At 43.1% G+C, this 20,861-nt stretch overlaps 1 protein-coding gene across 3 annotated transcripts in view; it reads left to right on the top strand.

The window, feature by feature from the left end:
• Nucleotides 1-20,861, top strand: part of LOC106576889 (arginyl-tRNA--protein transferase 1) — a 227,911-nt gene that overhangs the window by 126,588 nt on the left and 80,462 nt on the right. For all 3 annotated transcript variants that reach the window (XM_014154421.2, XM_045700642.1, XM_014154420.2), the window contains one exon: nucleotides 17,245-17,426. In XM_014154421.2, coding sequence (XP_014009896.2) covers nucleotides 17,245-17,426 — 182 coding nt within the window. The remainder of the gene's footprint in view (nucleotides 1-17,244; nucleotides 17,427-20,861) is intronic.

The following is a 20,861-nucleotide window of genomic DNA, read 5'->3' as shown; positions in this document are numbered from 1 at the left end:
AATCACACTTTGCAATAATCTGAGCACTGCGCCCAGAAAAATACGCGTTGCAATACAGACCAGCCGTCATTTTGGGGAGATCTAAAATCGAAAATACTATGTAAATAATCCATTACCTTTGATTCTCTTCATCAGATGTCACTTCCAGGTATCACAGGTCCATAACGAATGTAGTTTTGTTCAAAAAAGCTCATCATTTATGTCCAAAAATCTCCGTCTTGTTAGCACATGATCTAAGCCCGCCGGACTTCACTTCATGAACGAGGGGAAAAAATATATTTACGTTCGTTCAAACATGTCAAACGTTGTATAGCATAAATCATTAGGGCCTTTTTTAACCAGAACATGAATAATATTCAAGGTGGACGAATGCATTCTCTTTTCTAACGTATTGGAACGAGGGTACCCAACATGAACTCGCGCGCCAGGTGTCTAATGGGCCATCATCGTTCCATGGCTCTTGTTCGGTCAGATCTCCCTCCAGAAGACTCAAAACACTTTGTAAAGGCTGGTGACATCTAGTGGAAGCAATAGGAAGTGCCAAAATATTCCTCAGACCCTGTGTTTTTCAATGGCATAGGTTTAAAGGTAATACAACACATCAGGTATCCACTTCCTGTCAGAAAATGTCTCAGGGTTTTGCCTGCCAAATGAGTTCTGTTATACTCACAGACACCATTCAAACAGTTTTAGAAAATTTAGGGTGTTTTCTATCCATATATAATAAGTATATGCATATTCTAGTTACTGGGTAGGATTAGTAACCAGATTAAATCGGGTACATTTTTTTATCCAGCCGTGCAAATACTGCCCCCTAGCCCCAACAGGTTAAAATCCCCAGCTACAATAAATGCATCCTCAGGATATATGGTTTCCAGTTTACATAAAGTCCAGTGAAGTTCCTTGATGGCCGTCTTGGTATCTGCTTGCGGAGGGATATACCCGGCTGTGACAATAATGGAGGAAAGTTCTCTTGGGAGATAATACGGTCGGCATTTGATTGTGAGGAATTCTAGGTCAGGTGGACAGAAGGTCTTGAGTTCCTGTATGTTGTTACAATTACACAATGAGTCGTTAATCATGAAACATACACCCCCCGCCCTTCTTCTTACCGGAGAGATGTTTATTCCTGTCAGCGCGATGCACTGAAGCTATACTGACTCTGACAGCATGTCCCAAGCTAGCTATGTTTCCGTGAAACAGAGTATGCTACAATCCTGATTTTCTCTTTTGAAAAGCAACTGTTGCCCTAATTTCGTCAACTTTGTTAACTAGGGACTGGACATTAGCAAGTAATATATTCGTAAGCAGTGTGTGGTGTGCGCACATCCGAAGCCTCATTAGAAGACAACTCCTGCACCCTCTCCGGCGGCTTTGTTTTGGGTCGGCCTCTGGAATCAGTTTGAATGCCCTGGGAGGTGCAGACAAAGGATCCACTTTAGGAAAGTCGTATTCCTGGTCGTAGTGCTGGTTGTGCTGGTATGTTGACGTCTCTCTGATATCCAATAGTTCTTCCAGGCTGTATGTAATAACACTTAAGGTTTTCTGGGCTAACAACGTAAGAAATAATACATTTTAAAAATACTGCACAGTTTCCTAAGGACTAGAAGTGAAACTGTCATCTCCATCGACACCATTTTCCAATTTACATTTCAGGTTTGCAAAGCTCTTAGACTTACCCAGAAAGACTCAACAGCTGTAATCGCTGCCAAAGGTGATTCTAACATGTATTGACTCAAAGGGTTGAATTCTTGTTAACAAGATATATTATTTTTCACTTTTTTGGACTTTGACTGAGTATTTGGTGTAGATCATTGTCAAAAAATGACAATTAAACCCGTTTTAACCCTACCTAACACAACAACAAAATTTGGAAAGGGGTGTGAATATTTTCTGAAGCCAGTTGTGCGAGTCAGTCACCATTATTCCAAAGTCTCCATGACGAAAGTGATTATCTCAGGTAAAATGGTTTAAATACTGCACACAAATTACTAGAGAACATAAAACCCTTTCTCCATCTTTGCTGTAGTGGGTAGCTGGAAGGTTTATCTATATGTACAGTAGTAGCTAACCTTGAATACAAATGAATGTGGGAACTTCCCTGTTTTATAATATACTGAACAAAAATATGAATGTTACAGTTCATAGAAGGAAATCAGTCAATTTAAATATATGGATTTCACATGGGTGGGTCTGGGAGGGCATAGGCCCACCCACTTGGGAGCCATTCCCAGCCAATCAGAATGAGTTTTTCTCCACAAAAGGGCTTTATGATAGACAGCAATACACCTCAGCCCCCGCAGGTGAAGAAGCCGTATGTGGAGGTCCTGGGCTGGCGTGGTTACACATGGTCTGCAGTTGTCGGTCCGATTGGACGTACTGCTAAATTCTCTAACAACGTTGGAGACTGCTTGTGGTAGAGAAATGAACATTAAATTCTCTGGTATCAGCTCTGTTGGACATTCCTGCAGTCTGCATGCCAATTTAATGCTCCCTCAAAACTTGAGACATCAGTGGCATTGTGTTGTGTTACAAAGATGCACTTTTTAGTGGCCTTTTATTGTCATGCTGTTTAATCAGCTTCTTGATATGCTACAACTGTCAGGTGGATGGATTATCTTGGCAAAGGAGAAATGCTCACTAACAGGAATGTAAACAAATGTGTGCGCAAAATTTGAGAGAAATAAGCTTTTAGTGCATATGGAACATTTCTGAAATCTTTTATTTCAGCTCATGAAACATGGGACCAGCACTAAGTGTTGCGGTTATATATTATTTCAGTATATTACACATTCCTGACCTAGTTATTATTAGAAACATCATACATGAATACAGATTCAAACAGGGTTAAATGTAGTAACACACTTGTGCCGTCTGTTGGGGTGCGTGCGCGCGTGCACACTCCTACACACTCTTAGTCCCTTGTCCTTTCTCTTCTAAAGCCTTCCAGCTGGACTGGGGGATGGACTCAGGAAGCGGGTATTGTTTCTTTTTGGAGGGGTTTTATTTAGCTGCTCATGGGGGCAGAGTTGAAATGAAGAAGAGCGTAATGTGGTGTGACTGTGCTGAACACCAGGCCTTGATCCACTCCTGTGTTCCGGATGGACCAAGGGACAGCCAGGCTGTTACTCTACTGTATGTGTGTGCATGTGTTGGGGCTGATACTGGTACGGATGTAATGTGTTGAGCATCCTTGAGAGAAACGGCTGGTTCTAGTGCCCACTGCCCAAGTCAGAAGGGTAGTCGCACATCAGGCCTCAAGGGTTTCTGAGGCTCCAGCCTCCCCCTGCTTGATGATGTGGTCCTCCATCCCCAATTTCCCGTCGTTCCTCAAGGAGGCACAGAAATTGTCGGACATCCATAGCACTCATCTTCCTCCAGCCATCATTTTATTAACCTTTTATTTAACTAGGAAAGTCAGTTAAGAACAAATTCTTATTTACAATGATGGCCTACCCTAGCCCGGACGACACTGGGACTATTGTGCGCCGCCCTATGGGACTCCCGATCATGGCCGGTTGTGATACAGCCTGGAATTGAACCAGGGTCTGTAGTGACACCTCTAGCACTGATCTGCGCCACTCGGGAGCACAATGCTTCGCCTATTTATCTATGTCAAATGATAAATTGTACTGATTTAATATCTGGTAAAGCCAATTCTCCTACATCCCTTGGTGAGCACATATTTATCCTTGTTTATTTTCCTGTCCCAAAAACATATTGTTATTTTGTCATATTGTTTAAAATACCGGTCTGGAATATTCATAGTTAACATTGCAGAGATATAATTAAATTGTGGGATCACAACCATTTTAATCATGATCTTTCTCCATAAAAAAAGTAATTTTCAAATTTTTCTAAATTGGTCTTAATCTAGACTAGTAGTGGTTTAAAATATAGTGCCATCACTTCCTCCAAATTTGAACTCAACTTAATTCCCAATATTTCATCCCAGTAGGAACCCATTTGAAATTAAATGGGGTAACGGTTCCAGAGTAACATTTTGGCATTAGGGCTGGGCGATATGACGATATATATCGTGTGACGATAGAAAAATGTCTGTCGTTTCATATTATGCTCTATCGTTTATTTGGTTGTGTCGCAAATCACACTCTTTACAGCAATATTTTTCGTCATTGGACGACACTTTGCGTTTGCAACACAAATAAACATGGAGGAGAGTGAACGTGACACAGAGCACGGAGACACGGAGCTCGTACCTAAAAGAGGGGCTACTTCGGTTGCATGGACGTGGTTCGGGTATGAGAAGTCTGACACGGACCAGAAAACTGTCCTCTGCAAAATATACCGTAGGCCGGTCCCGAACACAGGCTCAAACACCACTAACTTCTTTTACCACCTACGCAATAAGCATGTGAAACAGTACGGAGAGAGTCTACTGATGAGACCCAAAAAAGTACAGTCGAGTGCTAAAAACAAACCCCTGACTCAGACGTTGCAAGAGGCTTTTGCCCGTGGCACACTATATGGCAAAGAATCACGAAGATGGAAGGAGATAACAGCTGCTGTTACAACTTACATCTGATAAGACATGGCCCCAATTTACACGGTCGAGAAACGTGAGTTGGTGCTAACACTCGACCCAAGGTACCAAATGCAAATTGATATGAGACACGTATTGATGCCAAAATAACATGCAAAACAGGCAAGCCCCCCAAAATGTATACAGTTGAAGTCGGAAGTTTACATACACCTTAGCAAAACACATTTAAACTCAGTTTTTGACAATTTGTGACATTTAATCCTAGTAAAAATTCCCTGTCTTCGGTCAGTTAGGATCACCACTTTATTTTAAGAATGTGAAATGTCAGAATAATAGTAGAAAGAATGATTTATTTAAGCTTTTCTTTCATCACATTCCCAGTGGGTCAGAAGTTTACATACACTCAATTAGTATTTGGTAGCGTTGCCTTTCAATTGTTTAACTTGGGTCAAACGTTTCGGGTAGCCTTCCACAAGCTTCCCACAATAAGTTGGGTGAATTTTGGCCCATTCCTCCTGACAGAGCTGGTGTAACTGAGTCAAGTTTGTAGGCCTCCTTGCTCGCACACACTTTCTCAGTTCTGCCCACACATTTTCTATGGGATTGAGGTCAGGGCTTTGTGATGGCCACTCCAATACCTTGACTTTGTTGTCCTTAAGCCATTTTGCCACAACTTTGGAAGTATGCTTGGGGTCATTGTCCATTTGGAAGACCCATTTGCGACCAAGCTTTAACTTCCTGACTGATGTCTTGAGACGTTGCTTCAATATATCCACATAATTTTCCATCCTCATGATGCCATCTATTTTGTGAAGTGCACTCCTGCAGCAAAGCACCCCCACAACATGATGCTGCCACCCCCGTGCTTCACGGTTGGGATGGTGTTCTTCGGCTTGCAAGCATCCCCCTTTTTCCTCCAAACATAATGTTGGTCATTATGGCCAAACAGTTCTATTTTTGTTTCATCAGACCAGAGGACATTTCTCCAAAAAGTACGATCTTTGTCCCCATGTGCAGTTGCAAACCGTAGTCTGGCTTTTTTTGTGGTGGTTTTAACCACATTAGGTGTCAGAGCCTCATATTAGAGGACCCGTTCTTAATAAATCCTACTTGGGAACTATGTATGATATTAGCTAGTGCCTTCGCTAAGCGTATCGCAAGGGTGTTAGTAAGAATCTTACAATCCACATTGAGGAGGCTGATGGCTCTAAAATTCCCAGGTTCTGTCATATCTCAATCCTTTTCAGGGATCAGGGACATCAACGCCTCATTAAAGGTGTCCGGAAGGGAGGCATTTTTAAATGGTACAGGTACAATAATGTCAATATACTTTTTATAATATTCTACAGGAAGGTCATCCAGACCAGGTGACTTCCTTACTTTCTTAGATAATATGGCGGCTCTAACCTCCTCTTCTGTTATAGTACAGTCTAGGTCCTCTACCTGGCTATCTGATCATCTAGGTAATTCTATACCAGACAAAAAAGTACGGGGCTCGCTGAACATTAGGCTGTATATAAATCTTCATAAAAATGCTGAAACACAGTTTCTCTTTGGATAAGGTCACCATCTTATCACCCTTCTTAATTGCTGGGATTACATTAGAAGGGTTCTGCATTTTCTGTGTTGCTGGTAGCCTGCCTGTATTCTCACCTCCCTCATATAAACTCGTTCTAAGCCTAAACAGTGCATATTCTGCCTTTTTTGTTATACATTTCATGCAACTGAAATTTCTGTTTGCAGGACGTTTGAAATGTGCTATCTGTGAAAAAATGATCTAAGATCATCTGCTACTAATTTGGCTAAATATCTCATCTTGTAATGGCATGGTGTTTAGTCTAAATCTGCCCTTCCTCTGATTTTCAGAGTTTGTATCAACATGTAGCTACTGTAGCATGATCTGTGTGGGCGATGGGCCCAATCTTGCAATCAATCACATTATTAACCATGAAATTAGATATCAAGAAGAAATCTATTCTGGAGTGTGTCTTATGACAGTGGGAGAAAAAAGTATTTTCTCTGTCATTAGGATGGATTAATCTCTCTACCAGCTTCACCTGTATCTCCATGACAAAGGATAGACTTAGACTTATGCTAGCAGAAGATATAGGCCTTGCAGACATACAGGTGAAGCTGGTTGAGAGAATGCCAAGAGTGTGCAAAGCTGTCAAGGCAAAGGGTGGCTACTTTGATGAATCTCAAATATAAACTATTTTGATTTAACACTTTTTTTTTGGTTACTACGTGATTCCATATGTCTTATTTCATAGTTTTCTCTCAACTTTTGACTGTATATAATTTTCTTATTTTATTAAAACGGTTATGACGTTTGTTTTATTTTCATCACGGTGTTCATCCATAATCGTCAGTTACACGATTATACAATTACAGTGCCAGGCCTGATAGCTAAACAATTCTGAGGACTGGTACTGTGTGTTTGCCCAGATTGCTCTTCTGTTCCCCAAACCAGACCATGAGCAGCACCCTAATGAATGTCAATGCCACTCACTAACCTGCTCCACTTTGGCCAGAGAGCCTTCTTAAAACTCAGAGCACTCAGCCAGGAATTCAATCAAACCTGCCATAGCAATGTTTATGCAGTGTCTTTGTTTATAAAAACCGCACACAGACTTCTTATTCTGAAAAGTGAAAGCATACCTGAGAGGGGAGTCTACCTGGTAGTAGTTGTAGCTACATTTTTATCTCAGATTTTATTTGACCATAGGGAAAAATAGCTCCTACTGCAATATGTATTTGTTTGAATTAAGCAATTACACTTTTACTCCCCTGCACTAGACCAGAGAGGAGAGGGGGAGAGTGTGGCGGATGGGGGAAGTAAAGGGGGAGTTTGGGGGCCCATCAGAGTGATATGGGCCCCTTTTGAGGCCTCAGAGGCAGTTTACTGTTTAGCGGTGGAGAATGTTTAGGTTGTTGTCATTGTGGCAAGGACACAGCCGTTAGGCTGATCTGGGAGGTGACGCGCAGTTTAGAGTGAGACAAGATCTACCTCTTACACGTGTCTGCTGCATAAACACACACAAGTGCACACATATACACCCGCGCGAGACGCACACACATATCAGTGCACACACACACCGAAAGTAAATAGACAATCAACCATTCACTGACAGACACTCACGGCCATGCTCAGAGGGGGTAAGAAAAATCACTCTCACACACATATGGAGACCCACGCTCTCACTTCTTACTAAATTCTAAGTGAACCTAGGCTCTGACAAAGACTCCAGTGTTTGCTGCCAGAGCCTGTACCAAGAAATTTACAGGCTGCATGCCTTCCACTGACGGGCATTTTCCCCAGCCCCAGACAGACTGCCACAGCTCAGGGGCCCCACCCACCCTCCAGATGTGGTGCCAGCTAGGGGCCCCAGAGGTACACTACCAGTTTTGTTCTAAAAGTTTTAGAACACCTACTCATTCAAGGGTTTTTCTTCATTTTTACTATTTTCTACATTGTAGAATAATAGTGAAGACATCAACACTATGAAATAACACATATGGAATCATGTAGCAACCAAAAGTGTTAAACAAATCAAAATATATTTTATATTTGAGATTCTTCAAATAGCCACCCTTTGCCTTAACAGCTTTGCACACTCTTGGCGTTCTCTCAACCAGCTTCACCTGGAATGCTTTTCCAACAGTCTTGAAGGAGTTCCCACATATGCTGAGCACTTGTTAGCTGCTTTTCCTTAACTCTGCGGTCCGCCTCATCCCAAACCATCTCAATTTGGGTTGAGGTCGGAGGATTGTGGAGGCCAGGTCATATGATGCTGCACTCATCACTCTCCTTCTTTGTAAAATAGCCCTTACATAGCCTGGAGGTGTGTTGGATCAGTGTCCTGATGAAAGACATATGATAGTCCCACTAAGCCAAAACCCAGATGAGATGGTGTATCGCTGCAGAATGCTGTGGTAGCCATGCTGGTTAAGTGTACCTTGAATTCTAAATAAATCACAGATAGTGTCACCAGCAAAGCACCCCCACACCATAACACCTTCTCCTCCATGCTTCACAGTGGGAAATACACATGCGGAGATCATCCATTCACCAATGGTTTTTGCGACCGCACTTGAAGAAACTTTCAAAGTTCTTAAAATGTTCCGTATTAACTGACCTTCATGTCTTAACCTCTCTGGGCTCGATGGGACGAAATCGTCCCAGCTACGCAACAGCCAGTGTAATCCCGTGGCGCGTTATTCAAATACCTTAGAAATGCTATTACTTCAATTTCTCAAACATATGACTATTTTACACCATTTTAAAGACAAGACTCTCGTTAACCTCTTACATCTAGACGTTCCGCTAGCGGAACACCTGCTCCAATATCCAATGATAGGCGTGGCGCGAATGACAAATTCCTCAAAAATACAAAAACTTCAATTTTTCAAACATATGACTATTTCACAGCATTTTAAAGACAAGACTCTCCTTTATCTAACCACACTGTCCGATTTCAAAAAGGCTTTACAGCGAAAGCAAAACATTAGATTATGTCAGCAGAGTACCCAGCCAGAAATAATCAGACACCCATTTTTCAAGCTAGCATATAATGTCACAAAAACCCAGAAGACAGCTAAATGCAGCACTAACCTTTGATCTTCACCAGATGACACACCTAGGACATTATGTTATACAATACATGCATGTTTTGTTCAATCAAGTTCATATTTATATCAAAAACCAGCTTTTTACATTAGCATGTGACGTTCAGAACTAGCATACCCCCGCAAACTTCCGGTGAATTTACTAAATTACTCACGATAAACGTTCACAAAAAACATAACAATTATTTTAAGAATTATAGATACAGAACTCCTCTATGCACTCGCTATGTCCGATTTTAAAATAGCTCTTCGGTGAAAGCACATTTTGCAATATTCTAAGTAGATAGCCCGGCATCACAGGGCTAGCTATTTAGACACCCAGCAAGTTTAGCACTCACCAAAGTCAGATTTACTATAAGAAAAATGTTATTACCTTTGCTGTTCTTCGTCAGAATGCACTCCCAGGACTTCTACTTCAATAACAAATGTTGGTTTGGTTCAAAATAATCCATAGTTATGTTCAAATATCCTCTGTTTTGTTTGTGCGTTCAAGACACTATCCGAAGTGTAAAGAAGGGTGACGCACCCGACACGTTTTGTGACAAGAAATTTCTAAATATTCCATTACCGTACATCGAAGCATGTCAACCGCTGTTTAAAATCAATTTTTATGCAATTTTTCTCGTAAAAAAGTGATAATATTCCGACCGGGAATCTGTGTTTTAGTACAAAGAGAGAGAAAATAAAAACATGGGGTCGCCTCGTGCACACGCCTCAGTCTCATTGTACTCTGATCGACCACTTACCAAAGGCGCTAATGTTTTTCAGCCGGGGCTGCCTCGACATCATTCAGCTTTTTCCCGGGTTCTGAGAGCCTATGGGAGCCGTAGGAAGTGTCACGTTACAGCAAAGATCCTAAGTTTTCAATAAAAAGAGTCAAGAAGCCCAAGGAATGGTCAGAGGGCACTTCCTGTACAGAATCTTCTCAGGTTTTTGCCTGCCATATGAGTTCTGTTATACTCAGACACCATTCAAACAGTTTTAGAAACTTTAGGGTGTTTTCTATCCAAAGCCAATAATTATATGCATATTCTAGTTTCTGGGCAGTAGTAATAACCAGATTAAATCGGGTACGTTTTTTATCCGGCCGTGTAAATACTGCCCCCTAGCCCTAACAGGTTAAACTAAAGATGGACTGTCATTTCTCTTTGCTTATTTGAGCTGTTCTTGCCATAATATGGACTTGGTCTTTTACCAAACAGGGCTATCTTCTGTATACCACTCCTACCTTGTCACAACACAACTGAATGGCTCAAACGCATTAAGGAAATAAATTCCACAAATGAACTTTTAAGAAGGCACACCTGAAGTGCATTCCAGGTGACTACCTCATTTTTATTTATTTATTTCAACTTTATTTAACCAGGTAGGCTAGTTGAGAACAAATTCTCATTTGCAACTGCGACCTGGCCAAGATAAAGCATAGCAATTCGACACATACAACAACACAGGGTTACACATGGAATAAACAAAACATACAGTCAATAATACAGTAGAACAAAAGAAAACAAAAAGTCTATATACAGTGAGAGCAAATGAGGTAAGTTAAGACAATAAATAGGCCATGGTGGCGAAGTAAGTACAATATAGCAATTAAACACTGGAATGGTAAATGTGCAGAAGATTAATGTGCAAGTAGAGATACTGGGGTGCAAAGGAGCAAGATAGATAAATACAGTATGGGGATGAGGTAGGTAGATAGCCCATCTGTAAACAGCCCATCTATGTACAGGTGCAGTGATCTGTGAGCTACTCTGACAGCTGGTGCTTAAAGCTAGTGAGGGAGATATGAGTCTCCAGCTTCAGAGATTTTTGCAGTTCATTCCAGTCATTGGCAGCAGAGTACTGGAAGGAAAGACGACCAAAGGAGGAATTGGCTTTGGGGGTGACCAGTGAGATATACCTGCAGGAGCGCGTGCTATGGGTGGGTGCTGCTATGTTGACCAGTGAGCTGAGATAAGGCGGGGCTTTACCTAGCAGAGACTTGTAGATAACCTGTAGCCAGTGGGTTTGGCGACGAGTATGAAGCGAGGGCCAACCAACGAGAGCGTACAGGTCGCAATGGTGGGTAGTGTATGGGGCTTTGGTGACAAAACGGATGGCACTGTGATAGACTGCATCCAGTTTGTTGAGTAGAGTGTTGGAGGCTATTTTATAGATGACATCACCGAAGTCGAGGATCGGTAGGATGGTCAGTTCTACGAGGGTATGTTTGGCAGCATGAGTGAAGGATGCTTTGTTGTGATATAGAAAGCCGATTCTAGATTTAATTTTGGATTGGAGATGCTTAATGTGAGCCTGGAAGGAGAGTTTACAGTCTAACCAGACACCCAGGTATTTGTAGTTGTCCACGTATTCTAAGTCAGAGCCGTCCAGAGTAGTGATGCTGGACAGGCGAGCAGGTGCGGGCAGTGATCGATTGAATAGCATGCATTTAGTTTTACCTGCGTTTAAGAGCAGTTGGAGGCCACGGAAGGAGAGTTGTATGGCATTGAAGCTCGTCTGGAGGTTAGTTAACACAGTGTCCAAAGAGGGGCCAGAAGTATACAGAATGGTGTCGTCTGCGTAGAAGTGGATTAGAGAATCACCAGCAGCAAGAGCAACATCATTGATGTATTTAGAGAAGAGAGTCGGCCCGAGAATTGAACCCTGTGGCACCCCCATAGACTGCCAGAGGTCCGGACAACAGGCCCTCCGATTTGACACACTGAATTCTATCAGAGAAGTAGTTGGTAAACCAGGCAAGGCAATCATTTGAGAAACCAAGGCTGTCCAGTCTGCCGATAAGAATGTGGTGATTGACAGAGTCGAAAGCCTTGGCCAGGTCGATGAAGACCGCTGCACAGTAATGTCTCTTATCGATGGTGGTTATGATGTTGTTTAGGACCTTGTTCGTGGCTGAGGTGCACCCATGACCAGCTCTGAAACCAGATTGTATAGCGGAGATGGTACGGTGGGATTCAAAATGGCTGGTAATCTGTTTGTTAACTTGGCTTTCGAAGACCTTAGAAAGACAGGGTAGGATAGATATGGGTCTGTAGCAGTTCTGGTCTAGAGTGTCACCCCCTTTGAAGAGGGCGATGACCGCGGACGATACGAAAGAGAGGTTGAACTGGCTTGTAATAGGGTTTGCAACAATTTCGGCAGATAATTTTAGAAAGAGAGTGTCCAGATTGTCTAGCCCGGCTGATTTCTTTGGGTCCAGATTTTTCAGCTCTTTCTGGACATCAGCTATCTGGATTTGGGTGAAGGAGAAATGGTGGGGGCTTTGGCGGGTTGCTGTGGAGGGTGCCGGGCAGTTGACCGGAGTAGGGGTAGCCAGGTGGAAAGCATGGCCAGCCGTAGAGAAATGCTTATTGAAATTCTCTATTATAGTGGATTTATCGGTGGTAACAGTGTTTCCTAGCCTCAGAGCAGTGGGCAGCTGGGAGGAGGTGCTCTTATTCTCCATGGACTTTAGTGTCCCAGAACTTTTTGGAGTTAGTACTACAGGATGCAAATTTTTGTTTGAAAAAGCTAGCCTTAGCTTTTCTAACTGCCTGTGTATATTTGTTTCTTACTTCCCTGAGAAGTTGCATATCACGGGGGCTATTCGATGCTAATGCAGAATGCCACAGGATGTTTTTGTGCTGCTCAAGGGCAGACAGGTCTGGAGTGAACCAAGGACTATATATATTCCTACTTCTACATTTTTTTGAGTGGGGCATGCTTATTTAATATGGTGAGGAAGGCACTTTTAAAGAATAGCCAGGCATCATCTACTGACGGGATAAGGTCAATGTCATTCCAGGATACACCGGGCCAGGTCGATTAGAAATGCCTGCTCGCAGAAGTGTTTTAGGGAGCGTTTGACAGTGATGAGGGGTGGTTGTTTGGTCGCAGACCCATTACGGATGCAGGCAGTGATCGCTGAGATCTTGGTTGAAAACAGCATAGGTGTATTTGGAGGGTGAGTTAGTTAGGATGACATCTATGAGGGTGCTCGTGTTTACGGATTTGTGGTGGTACCTGGTACATTGATAATTTGTGTGAGATTGAGGGCATCAAGCATAGATTGTTGGATGGCCGGGGTGTTAAGCGTGTCCCAGTTTAGGTCACCTAGTAGCACGAGCTCAGAAGATAGATGGGGGGCAATCAATTCACATATGGTATCGAGGGCACAGCTGGGGGCAGAGGGAGGTCTATAGCAAGCGGCAACAGTGAGAGACTTGTTTCTGGAAAGGTGAATTTTTAGAAGTAGAAGCTCAAATTGTTTGGGTACAGACTTGGATAGTAATACAGAACTCTACTGGCTATCTTTGCAGTAGATTGCAACACCGCCCCCTTTGGCAGTTCTATCTCGGCGGAAATGTTATAGTTAGCAATGGAGATTTCAGGGTTTTTGGTGGTTTTCCTAAGCCAGGATTCAGACACGGCTAAGACATCCGGGTTGGCAGAGTGTGCTAAAGCAGTGAGTAAAACAAACTTAGGGAGTAGGCTTCTAATGTTAACATGCATGAAACCAAGGCTTTTACGGTTACAGAAGTCAACAAATGAGAGCACCTGGGGAGTGGGAGTGGAGCTAGGCACTGCAGGACCTTGATTAACCTCTACATCACCAGAGGAACAGAGGAGAAGGGTACGGCTAAAGGCTATACGAATCGGCCGTCTAGCATGTTTGGACAGAGAGTAAAAGGAGCAGGTTTCTGGGCATGATAGCATAGATTCAAGGCATAGTGTACAGACAAAGGTAAGGTAGGATGTGAGTACATAGGAGGTAAACCTAGGCATTGAGTAATGATGAGAGAGATATAGTCTCTAGAGACGTTTAAACCAGGTGATGTCATCGCATATGTAGGAGGTGGAACAACATGGTTGGTTAAGGCATATTGAGCAGGGCTATAGGCTCAGTAATGGACGAGGCATATTGATATTAGAGAGAGGCATGCGTAGCCAGGTGAACATATTAGTCCAGTGATTGGTTGGGCTGACTGGGGACACGGCGATTCAGACAGTTAGTAGTAGTTAGCAGGCTGGTGCTAACAAGTTAACAGTTAGTAGGCCGGGGCTAAACAAGCTAGCAATTAGCAGACCGGGGCTAGCAAGTTAGCCTTTGGGGGAAGTCGCGATGGGGGTAAGTCTGTTTTTGCCTCTTCGTGCGGTGACGTCGATAGACCAGTCGTGGAATTAGTAGGGTTCAAGTAGCTCTAGATAGCTAGCAGGCCGGTTAGCAGAATGGGCCTTCAGCGGACGTCACGCCTGAGGGGCCTGTTGGAATCCTCGGGCAGATTATGTCGGTATTCCAGTCGTAGAGGATCGGCGGGGTTCCGTGCCCCGTACCGGCAGTAGAAGGGATCCGGATATTGTAGCCCCGGAGTTGGCTTCAGTGGTAGCACAGGATCCCTGGCCGAGCTAGCTTCAGGCTAATTGGTGCTTGCTCCGGGATGGAAACGCTAGCCAGGAGTAGTCACCTGGTTTGCGGTTAGCTAGTTGCGAAGATCCAGATGAAAATGTTCAGAGTTTGCGGTAGGAATCAGGGGGAAAAAATATATAAAATAATAATAGGTCCGTTATGCTCTGGTTTGAGTCACGTTGTTCGAACTGGCGAGAGCTTTCTGAGCTAAAGATTAGCTGATGACCGCTAGCAATGGTTTGCTGACTGATAGCTGGTAGATAGTTAGCTGGTTAGCTTCAGTTGAGGGATTCCAGATCCGAAGTAAATAGAAATACTTTAGAAAAAAAAAAGAAAAAAAACAGATCCACGCCACATTGGGTGAGGCGGGTTGCAGGAGAGTATTTAGAAGTTGAGGTTTAGGAAAATATTTTAAAAAGATATGCGAAGAAAAAGATGTAAAAAGAGATATACAAGGGACACGACAGAACAAAGACGTTTGACTGCTACGCCATCTTGGAAAGAACGTGAAGCTGGTTGAGAAAATGCCAAGAGTGTGCAAAGCTGTCATCCAGGCATATTCTGCAATATAGAAAACATAAAGAAAAAACCTTGAATGAGTAGTCATTCTAAACCTTTTGACTGGTAGTGTAGCTAATACAGCCACCAACCAGACCCCCCCCCAATTCCACCTCCACTCTCCCAGCTTAACACTCTCCATTTTACCCCCAGCCTCCCTCTCACTCACTCCCAACTGCCGGTCAATCAAAATGCTGAAAGCTAAAGTCTGCCCCATGCTAGTCCTCCTCTAGTCTTCTCTCTCTCCTCTAGTCTTCTCTCCTCTAGTCTGCTCACAACACACACACACACACGTCACCCCCTAGCCCACATAGTGAATGGATACCCCTGTCCCCGTCTTCGATGCTCTGTTGTGTCGCCCAGGTAATCAGCTAGTGTTTGGTAACACAGCAGCCCGGAGCTGGATCAAATTTGCCTTTGTTTTTTTTTTACGGTAAGCTTCACTTAACACAGCTCCGCCAAGGGGGTACAAGAGGAATGTGGAGCCCAGGACCGGTGGAGGTCTTCTGGGAAAGATAGCTGTGGGTTTGCAGGGGTCCTGGAGGTCCGATTATAGGTATTGGGGGGGGGGGGTCATATTTAGACAGGTTTAATTGTGTCAGGGTGGTTGTTGCTGGTCAGTGGCCAAGCAGCATTCTGGGGGTTTTCACACTGTTGGATTAACAACGGCAGCTCTCTCTGTGTTTTGATAACAAGCGGCGTCTGCGCCGGGCCCAGATGTGCCGTCTGGAAGGATCCTGTTTCAACTGTTCTTTCACACATGCACATACACCAGTCCACCTCAGGCTTAATATGCCCCCTAGCCCTACTGGCTGTCTAAAGTATGTGTGATATAAAGCAGTTAAGCCAGTTTATTGAAAAACCCAGCATGCAATCTGTTGGGTACTAAACAGGAGTTGTATTGCACACACGCGCACACACATCCAGGAGTAAGCTTGGCCACATTCCACACCCTGCCTGGCGAGATGGATTTCATACAGGGTCTTTTATTAAAAGGCGTCTCCCATGTGTTTCTGTGGCTAGCACACACAGCTCTACGCACGCCCCCTTACGCCCCCAACCTGATCCCCCTCCACATTTGGGAGCTATTAGCGGGCTGAGTGCGGGCTACTGTACACCCCTGTGCATTTATTTATTTAATTGAACCTTTATTTTGACATGGAGTCAAAGCTGAGACAATGTCTAATTTTCAGATGAGCCCTGTATAAAACAATACACAGCATAATACGATATACACATCAAACTTCACATTCATATAGACATTAATATACACAAAAATACCCAAATCAAAACCCAATCAATCATAAAAAACTAAAACATTCTCCTCGAGTGAAAAGGTCCCCTAACAGCCGTCTGAAATGCCCTTGAGGCACAAATTCCTCTAATTTTAGAGTGCTTTGGAGATCATTCCACACCTAAGGTGCAAAAAAAACTAAAAGCAGATCTCCCCAACTCAGTGGAGATTGAAGGGATCTCCAGAGTTCACCATCCCTGTGATTGGGTCTGGTGACTCATATGTCTGTAATTTAACAATTAAGTAAGGTATGTTGGACGTTTGCACAAGAAGGCCTTATAAACAAAAAGAGAGCAGTGTATTGATGAGGACCAGCCTACTTTCTGATACAGAATACATTGATGTGTAATGAACCTATCGTCCAATGGTTTAAATACAGTGGCATTTGCATTCATATAGACTATATCGCCATAGTCTAAAGCCGGAATGAATGTCGACTGAATTATTTGTTTTCTGCTATTTAACGAAAGGCATTCCTGTTTTTAGGAAGCCCATTTTTATTCTTACCCTCTTAACTAACTCATCAGTATGCTTTTTAAAAGAGCATTTTTCATCAATCCAGATTCCCAGATATTTATAAGCAGGGACACGATAAATGTGGGCACCATCCAATGTACATATGCGTAAATCATCAGGTATATTTTTGGAATGTAACATGTACTTAGTTTTACCTGCATTAAGTACCAATTTCAGTTCAACAAATGCTTTCTGTAAACTACACATGTGGGGCCTGGGCTCTAATGCCAAAGCACTAACAAACAGGGGATTCATATGATTCAGTCACTAGGTCAATTACATTTTTTCAGTTTGAACTTATGCTATTATTGTGATCTATAACCTCTCTCCATCTCTATCTCCCCACCCCACCAGATGGAGACGTCTCCGGATGGTCCAGCGGCGGGCTACGGTTCCTTCCACCAACAGTACTGGCTGGACGGCCGCATCGTGGCAGTGGGAGTAGTGGACGTCCTGCCCACCTGCGTGTCCTCTGTCTACCTGTACTACCACCCTGACTTTGCCTCTCTGTCGCTGGGCTCCTACTCTGCACTCAGGTCAGTAGGACTGGAGAGGCTAAGGATCTAGCTTCACATTTGGCAGTGTTTCCATTGCTCTTTTCTCTTTTTCTCTCTTCTCTTTCTGCCTGATTTGTGTCTCCTCTCCCTGTCTTTGTTTCTCTGTTATAGACTTGCGCTCTCTCTCTCTGCTCTCTTTCTCTCCCTCTTTCAATAAAATGTATGAACTAGAAAAAGAACTAGGGTTCTTTTCATTTGAAAGTTTCAATTCGCTAGTGAGAAAAGTCTGTATATCCTTGTCCCGCTAGAATGAACGATATGTATCTTCTAGTGATCTATTGATAGGACAGGTGCCTGTCAGTCACAAAGCGAGCGGCGACAGGTTAACACTGCTCTCTGTCCCGCCTCTCGGTACCTGTGTTATTTTTGTGAGCTGTGGTTGGCTGCAGTAAAATGTATTTTCACAGAGTAGGGACAACATGATGCTTCTTCATCGTTTTCTGTGAGTGAATTAACACGTCCCATGTAATGTAAGTGGTAATGATGAGTTGAAATCCACTTAATTATTGTTTTGTGGCACATCTATTTTCTTTGAAAAACGCTGAAGACCTGTATAGCTAGCTACGGAGTCTGGGTACATAGGCTATTTCATGTTTTTGATTGATGACTGAATAGCTTGTGTAAAAGGTGTCCAACTGACTGTCAATCTCTTATATGCCTTTGCTATTCATAAATTATACAACGTAGTTATTCACTGAGTGTACCAAACATTAGGAATACCTGCTATTTCCATGACCTAGACTGACCAGGTGAAAGCTATGATCCCTTATTGATGTCACCTGGTAATGTCACTTCAATCAGTGTGAAGAGGAGACAGGTTAAAGGATTTTTAAGCCTTGAGACATGGATTGTGTATGTGTTCCATTCCATTGGTGAATGGACAAGACAAAACATTTAAGTGCCTTTGAACGGGGTATGGTTGTTCCCGCAATTCTATATTGTTTACACAAAATCCAGGTTTACTTGACAGAACACAACTTTTTTGTTGTTGTTTTTTTGCCACATTAAATTGAAAGAGTAGACTCGTTTTTCTGACTAGATTACTCATCTACCGCCTTCCCTCAAAGTCCCACCCACAATGAATGATTGACAGGTCTGAAACCCTACCAACTTTGTACCAAACATCCTGCCCCCTCCCCTGACCATCCCACCCACAGTTATTGATTGACAGGCCGCATTTTTTGTTATTGTAGCGCAGAGGTGTACAATTGGCGGACCTCGGGTCCGGACCGAGTGAAGGTTCTATCTGGACCTCGACACATTTCTCATAAATAATTGTTAAGTTAAATACTGATGAAGCAACCGTTTTTTAATGTTCACATACTGCACTGGCTCAGCGCAGCTGGGAAGGTCCCAGACAGCGTACACATACTACTGTGTGTTGTCCAATCACGTGCGTTATTTAAATCACGTCACGAAACTCAGCCAATCAAAGCAAATGTTTACAATGCATGTTAGGAGACTGATGTTGTCAGAGAGAGAGACGGCGAGAGAAGCGAAGCCGGAGCGAGAGGAGAAATTATAGAATGGCGTGTGCAAAAGTCAGGAAAGTTGATACAGAAAATCGAGCTTTCAAAGAGGAGTGGACAGACAAATATGTCTTCCCGCAGTGAGTGTCAAACCACTCTGCCTGATATGGTCAGAGACTGTGGCTCTAATAAAAACTGCCAACATGAAGCGCCACTACGAAACAAAGCACAGATCTTTTGAGCATACATATCCACAGCAGTCTGAGGTGAGGGCACTGAAAATAAACAAACTCAAAGCCCAGTATGATTGATCCACCAAAGTCCTCTCCCATAAATTCACTGCCCAACAACGTGCAAGCGAATGTTCACTAAAAATAGCTTGGATTTTGGGTCAACACCAAAAGCCATTTACTGACGGGGGATGGAGTGCATGAATGCTGTTGCTGAAACTTTACTTGACGGTAAACAAAAAGACGAGCTGTGTGAAAAGATCAAGCAAATCCCAATGTCACATAACACAACCGCAAGAAAGAGTAAAACACTAACAGAGGATGTATTAACACAGCTTGATGAAGCTATTCAGAGTGCACCCTGCATAGCACTAGCTGTTGATGAATCTACTGATGTGAGTGATAATGCCCAGGTTCTGGTGCATGTTAGATTTTACCACACAGAGAAGGAATTCTGTGAAGACCTGTTAGGTGTAACACAATTCGAGACACATGCAAGAGGAAAGGACACATACATGGCCATAGAGGAGATGCTGAGAAAGAGGGGGATAGATCTAAAACAAGTGGTCTCTAGAGAGAGAGGAGCTGAAAGAGGACAACCCTGGTCTCACAGCTCACCACTGCATCATTCATCAGTCTGTCCTGTGCACCAATCTGTCATAAGAATATGCTGAAGTGTCAATACAATGATGAAACTTATCAACTTCCTCAGGGCATCCTCATCTCATCAACATCGCCTGCTGAGAGAATTCCTGAAAGAAGTTGAGGCAAATGCAAATGACCTACTGCTGCACAACAACGTAAGATGGCTCAGTAAAGGCAGGGTGTTGGAACGCTTTTGGTCCATTCGAAAGGAAATAACAGCTTTCCTAGTACAACTCAGAAGGCGACACAGTTTTCACTTTTTTTGCAAGACGAGAGCAAAATAGATTTGTTGCTTTTTTGGTAGACATCACACCTTAATGAGCTCAACGTGAAACTACAGGGCAATTCAGTTTGTGATTTGATGACATCTGTCCGCTCCTTCCAGAGGAAACTGGAAGTGTTCAAGGAAGATTTTCAAGGAGACTGTGCACACTTCCCGAAAGTGAAGGAACAGATTCAGGGTGAGAGAGATGTTTCTCCTCATGTTGACTTCAAAGATAAGCTGATTGGATACTTCAGAAATCGCTTTGACAGCTTCAGCCTTGGACAGCAGCTCCTTCTAATTGAGAATCCATTCCTCATCACAGATGTCAGAGGATTTTCAAAAGGAGATGACACAGACCTTCAAGTGGGCACATGGTGGATCTCTACAGATGGAACTGATTGATCTGCAAGCATATGTTGCACTAAGAGAGCACTTTCAACTAACTGATCATGACACTTTCTGGCTGCAGGCTGTGTCTGAGACTGTTTTCCCGGGTCTAACCAAAGTAGCACTACACACCTTGACCATGTTTGGCACCACATACAGCTGTGAATCTTCTTTCTCCACTATGAACATCATTAAAAAATAAGTACCGTTCTAGACTCACCAATGAGCACCTACATATGTGTATGAGAATGGCACTGACTCCATTCCAGCCAAGGTTCAAATTACTGGCAGGGCAAGCAAAAGCCCATTTCTCTAGCTAAAGAAGAGAGATGGAAAAGTGAAGTGGAAGAGAGTAGGACAGATAAATATTAAACCCGTCGTTTCTTATTTATTCAAAAATCAAAGCACTTTTTTTCAG

Source organism: Salmo salar, chromosome ssa18, assembly GCF_905237065.1.
Source record: "Salmo salar chromosome ssa18, Ssal_v3.1, whole genome shotgun sequence".
Classification (NCBI taxonomy): Eukaryota; Metazoa; Chordata; class Actinopteri; order Salmoniformes; family Salmonidae; genus Salmo; species Salmo salar.
Note: the sequence above shows the minus strand (reverse complement) of the source record. Positions and strands in the feature narration are given on the sequence as shown.